Raw genomic sequence first — 6,500 nt, forward strand, 5'->3', positions numbered from 1 at the left:
CGCTGGCTTGTATGACGGATATCACCACAGTATTGCTGGCTTGTATGACTGATATCACCACAGTATTGCTGGCTTGTATGACGGATAACACCACAGTTTGGTTGGCTTGTATGACCGATAGCACCACAGTATTGCTGGCTTGTATGACGGATAGCACCACAGTATTGCTGGCTTGTATGACGGATAACACCACAGTATTGCTGGCTTGTATGACGGATAGCACCACAGTTTGGTTGGCTTGTATGACGGATAGCACCACAGTATTGCTGGCTTGTATGACGGATAGCACCACAGTATTGCTGGCTTGTATGACGGATAACACCACAGTTTGGTTGGCTTGTATGACGGATAGCACCACAGTATTGCTGGCTTGTATGACGGATAGCACCACAGTATCGCTGGCTTGTATGACGGATAGCACCACAGTATTGCTGGCTTGTATGACGGATAACACCACAGTATTGCTGGCTTGTATGACGGATAACACCACAGTATTGCTGGCTTGTATGACGGATAACACCACAGTATTGCTGGCTTGTATGACGGATATCACCACAGTATTGCTGGCTTGTATGACGGATAACATCACAGTATTGCTGGCTTGTATGACGGATAACACCACAGTAGTGCTGGCTTGTATGCGGATATCACCACAGTATTGCTGGCTTGTATGACTGATATCACCACAGTATTGCTGGCTTGTATGACGGATAACACCACAGTATTGCTGGCTTGTATGACGGATAACACCACAGTATTGCTGGCTTGTATGACGGATAACACCACAGTATTGCTGGCTTGTATGACGGATAACACCACAGTATTGCTGGCTTGTATGACGGATAACACCACAGTATTGCTGGCTTGTATGACGGATAACACCACAGTATTGCTGGCTTGTATGACGGATAACACCACAGTATTGCTGGCTTGTATGACGGATATCACCACAGTATTGCTGGCTTGTATGACGGATAACATCACAGTATTGCTGGCTTGTATGACGGATAACACCACAGTAGTGCTGGCTTGTATGCGGATATCACCACAGTATTGCTGGCTTGTATGACGGATAACACCACAGTATTGCTGGCTTGTATGACGGATAACACCACAGTATTGCTGGCTTGTATGACGGATATCACCACAGTATTGCTGGCTTGTATGACGGATAACACCACAGTATCGCTGGCTTGTATGACGGATAACACCACAGTATCGCTGGCTTGTATGACGGATAACACCACAGTATCGCTGGCTTGTATGACGGATAACACCACAGTATCGCTGGCTTGTATGACGGATAACACCACAGTATCGCTGGCTTGTATGACGGATAACACCACAGTATCGCTGGCTTGTATGACGGATAACACCACAGTATTGCTGGCTTGTATGACGGATAACACCACAGTATCGCTGGCTTGTATGACGGATAACACCACAGTATCGCTGGCTTGTATGACGGATAACACCACAGTATTGCTGGCTTGTATGACTGATATCACCACAGTATTGCTGGCTTGTATGACGGATAACACCACAGTATTGCTGGCTTGTATGACGGATAACACCACAGTATTGCTGGCTTGTATGACGGATAACACCACAGTATCGCTGGCTTGTATGACGGATAACACCACAGTATCGCTGGCTTGTATGACGGATATCACCACAGTATTGCTGGCTTGTATGACTGATATCACCACAGTATTGCTGGCTTGTATGACGGATAACACCACAGTATCGCTGGCTTGTATGACGGATAACTCCACAGTATCGCTGACTTGTATGACGGATAACACCACAGTATTGCTGACTTGTATGACGGATAACACCACAGTATTGATGGCTTGTATGACGGATAACTCCACAGTATTGCTGGCTTGTATGACGGATAACACCACAGTATTGCTGGCTTGTATGACGGATAACACCACAGTATCGCTGGCTTGTATGACGGATAACACAACATTATCGCTGGCCGAATTAAGGTGACTGAGCGTGCTACTGGTAGGGACATCCAAGTCTGCAATCAGCACAGCATGAACATGATCCACCTGGCTTGTATGATAGACAACCCAACGTGAGTTTTGTTTCTGTTGTGATGGTGGTGTGTTTTTGTGTGAGTATTTGTATTTGCATTGTTTGGTTGTGATGAGTAGGAATAATAAGTATTTTGATTCAATCAAGATTGGTTTAGATTGTAACAGATTCTATGATTTGTCATGCAGATTACTGGTTATCAAATCTTGATGAACACCGGAGATTTACTCAATGATCACCTGCTGGTGACGGGCGCTGTGGCGGGGTGGTAAGACGTCGGCCTCTTAATCGAAAGGTCGAGGGTTCGAATCCCGGCCGCGGTCGCCTGGTGGGTTAAGCGTGGAGATTTGTCCGATCTCCCAGGTCAACTTATGTGCAGACCTGCTTGTGGCTTATCCAACTTCGTGTGTACACGCAAGCACCAGATCAAGTGCGCACGGAAAAGGTCATGTAATCCATGTCAGAGTTCGGTGGGTTATAGAAACACAAAAATACCCAGCATGCTTCCTCCGAAAGCGGCGTATGGCTGCCTAAATGGCGGGGTAAAAACGGTCATACACGTAAAATTCCACTCGTGCAAAAAACACGAGTGTACGTGGGAGCTTCAGCCCACGAACGCAGAAGAAGAAGAATCACCTGCTGGTAAAGCGCTCAACTAGTCTCTGTTCGCCCTGAGGGTCGTTTACAAGTAGGAAATATAGAAGGCCCACGAAATACCTTCTTATTCTTCTTCTTCTTCTTCTTCTTCTTCTTCTTATTCTTCTTCTTCTTCTTCTTCTTCTTCTTCTTATTCATCTTCGTTCATGGGCTTAGACTCACACGCCGTTCACTCATGTTTTCAGCACGAGTGGATTTTTACGAGTATGACCGTTTTTACCCCGCCATTCAGGCAGCCATACGCCGATTTCGGGGGAGGCATGCTGGGTATTTTCGTGTTTCTATAACCCACCGAACTCTCACATGGATTACAGGATTTTTTTCTGTACGCACTTGGTCTTGTCCTTGCGTGTGCACATGAAGGGGGATAAGCCACTAGCAGGTCTGCACATAAGTTGACCTGGGAGATCGGAAAAATCTGCCCTCTTAACCCACCAGGCCCGCGGCAGCGACCCGGATTCGAACTCACGCCCTCCCGATAAGGAGGCCGACGTCTTACCACCACGCCACTGCGCCCATCACCCACGAAATACCAATACTATAACTTATGTGAAGAGATGGCTTCGATCGCATGACGTAAATGTGCGTATGTATTCTTCTGGCAAACATTAGTCAATTCCTAACACCACTTTAGAGACAAAACACACAATGTACTATCCATCGATCACGAAAAAGAAGACAAAATATATGTGACAAAATTAAACGAGAGCAGAGTGATAGGATATTAATATAAAAACAATTTCTTGGTATTGTCCCTTGCAGGTAAGGGAACTTGTTGCAATCGCACACAAGCAGAAACGAGTTCGACTACAGATCTGATTGAATTGAAATAGCACTTGAAGGCTTCCACTTTAAACTTCTCGGAGTTGATCTTTGGTTGACGCCCCCCGCACCATCCCCCCTCCCCCCTTACCGCCCTCCTCCCCCCCTCCCCCCTTCAATTGAATTGATTCCTCCTGTCGCTTTGCTCCGTCGGGCTTCACTACGGCTCTGGTAGGGAGTCAAATATAGATTGACGGACTTTAATTTGAAACTTATCATGGATTGACGCCCGGCGAAAGCCGTATGTCACGTGACAGTATTATACTTGCAGGGCATTGGCCAAGGTGCTGTCACATGATAGGAGTGGCGTGGAGGCGCTGAGAAAACACAGTCCTGCTTTACACATGGCGGCTGCCCGGGACAACGTCGACTGTGTCCGGCTCATGGTCATGGATGTAAGAATGTACTGTTCGTTTTGACTGACTGGCTGGCTGGCTGGCTGGCTGGCTGACTGTCTGTCTGTCTGTCTGTCTGCCTGCTTGTCCGTCTGTCTGTCATTCTGTCTGTGTGTCTTTTTCTCTGTCTGTCTGTCTGTCTGTCTGTCTGTCTGTCTGTTTGTTTGTCTGTCTGTCTGTCTGTCTCTCTATCTCTCTCTCCCTACCTCCGTAAAATACATATTGTGCGTTATTTTAATTTTTGCCCAAAATAAGACGTTTTGCACAGATCGAGACAGTCAGTGTTCCTCCAAGACCGCGCCACTGTCTGTGTGTTTTGCAGTTTCTTAGCGGCGCTGCATGTGTCTGTGTGTACGTGTGTCTGTAAACTTCCGCGTCTGTGTGTGCGTGTGTCTACACGTCTGTGTGTCTGTACGGTTAGGGACTGGGCCAACATCAACAGAAGGGAGAAGGGCAGGAGACTAATGGCTTTGTGTGTCTGTGTTTACGAGTGTCTGTACGCCTGTCTGTGTGTCTGTACGATCAGGGAGGGGCCGACATCAACATACGGGAGGAGGGCAGGGGACTGACGGCTCTGTGTGTACGTGTGTCTGTACGTCTGTCTGTGTGTACGTGTGTCTGTACGTCTGTCTGTGTGTCTGTACGATCAGGGAGGGGCCGACATCAACAGACGGGAGGAGGGCAGGGGACTGACGGCTCTGTGTGTCTGTGTGTACGTGTGTCTGTACGTCTGTCTGTGTGTCTGTACTTCTTCTTCTTCTTCTTGGCGTTCGCAGAGGTTACACAATCAGTCCAGCACTGGTGATAAATGTTGTCGTTTTCTCCAACTCCTGTCGACTGCCGTATAGTTTGGTCTGCAAGGGAGTTGGTGACGGCCACACTTCTTTTCGTTCCTCATCTAGTAAGGGACATCGCTGTAAGATGTGTTCCGCTGTTTGGTCCTCTTGACCGCAGGCACAGGTTGGTGATGGCGCCAGCTTGAACTTTCGGTTCATGTGAGCATTGAGCCTGTTGTGGCCAGTACGCAGTCTGATGAGGTTGACTTGCTGCTCTCTGGACATTGTGTGGTAGTCATCTCTGTCCTTGGCCTCATCAATGCCTTGATGATTGTCTTCTGCTCACTAAAGCTGACACTGTTTTCAGGTTGGTTTTCCACGGCTCCTTCTTTTGCCAGCTCATCGGCCCTTTCATTTCCTGGTATCCCACAGTGTGCTGGTATCCACTGGAGGACAACTCTTCTGGTTTGTCTGACCATCTGTAATGCTTTGGCCAGCTGTGGGAGTTTGTCGTTCTCTAGGGCCTGAAGGACTGAAAGGGCGTCCGAGAGGAAGACAACTTGGTAGCAAGGGTCTGCGGAGTCCTGAACGAAGGAGGCGGCCTGTATGAGAGCTTCTGCTTCTGCTTTATAGTTTGTGCGTGTGTCTGTACGATCAGGGAGGGGCCGACATCAACAGCCGGGAGGAGGGCAAGAGACTGACAGCGCTCCATGTTGCGTGTCACGCAGCCAAGCTGCAGACAGTCGAAGCACTGCTGGAGATGGGTAGGTCAATACTTCCTTCATTCATCCACTCTTTCTTGACATTAATATGTCGATACTTTACTTGTCTGTCAGTTATTTGTTTATTTGTCTGTCTGTATATTTGTCCGTATATCTGTCTGTATATTTGTCCGTATATCTGTCAGTCAGCTTTCTACATTTAGTCAAGTTTTGACTAAATGTTTTAACGTAGAGGGGGGAATCGAGACGAGGGTCGTGGTGTATGTGCGTGTGTGTGTGTGTGTGTCTGTGTGTGTGTGTAGAGCGATTCAGACTAAACTACTAAACCGATCTTTATGAAATTTGACATGAGAGTTCCTGGGTATGATATCCCCATACGTTTTTTTTATTTTTTTGATAAATGTCTTTGATGACGTCATATCCGGCTTTTCGTGAAAGTTGAGGCAGCACTGTCACGCTCTCATTTTTCAACCAAATTGGTTGAAATTTTGGTCAAGTAATCTTCGACAAAGCCCGGACTTCGGTATTGCATTTCAGCTTGGTGGCTTAAAAATTAATTTATGACTTTGGTCATTAAAAATCTGAAAATTGTAAAAAAAAATAAAAAATTATAAAACGATCCAAATTTACGTTTATCTTATTCTCCGTCATTTCCTGATTCCAAAAAGATATAAATGTGTTATATTTGGATTAAGATCAAGCTTTGGAAATTAAAAATATGAAAATTATGATTAAAATTAAATTTCCGAAATCGATTTAAAAACACTTATTTTATTCCTTGTTGTTTTCTGATTCCAAAGACAAATAGATATGTTATGTTTGGATTAAAAACAAGCTCAGAAAGTTCAAATGAAGAGAGGTACAGAAAAGCGTGCTATCCTTCTCAGCGCAACTACTAAACCGCTCTTCTTGTCAATTTCACTTCCTTTGCCATGAGCGGTGGACTGACGATGCTACGAGTATACGATCTTGCTGAAAAATTGTGTTGCGTTCAGTTTCATTCTGTGAGTTCGACAGCTACTTGACTAAATGTTGTATTTTCGCCTTACGCGACTTGTTCTTCCTTAATGTGTGTGTGTGTG

General features: G+C 46.0%; 1 protein-coding gene across 1 annotated transcript in view; it reads left to right on the top strand.

Annotated features, from left to right (window-relative positions):
• The window catches only part of LOC138983053 (E3 ubiquitin-protein ligase MIB2-like), a 26,644-nt gene that overhangs the window by 15,294 nt on the left and 4,850 nt on the right, over positions 1-6,500 (top strand). Inside the window, exons 5-6 of the mRNA XM_070356455.1 lie at positions 3,797-3,920; positions 5,355-5,460. Coding sequence (XP_070212556.1) covers positions 3,797-3,920; positions 5,355-5,460 — 230 coding nt within the window. The remainder of the gene's footprint in view (positions 1-3,796; positions 3,921-5,354; positions 5,461-6,500) is intronic.

The sequence above is a fragment of the Littorina saxatilis genome, linkage group LG12 (assembly GCF_037325665.1).
Source record: "Littorina saxatilis isolate snail1 linkage group LG12, US_GU_Lsax_2.0, whole genome shotgun sequence".
Taxonomy (NCBI): domain Eukaryota; kingdom Metazoa; phylum Mollusca; class Gastropoda; order Littorinimorpha; family Littorinidae; genus Littorina; species Littorina saxatilis.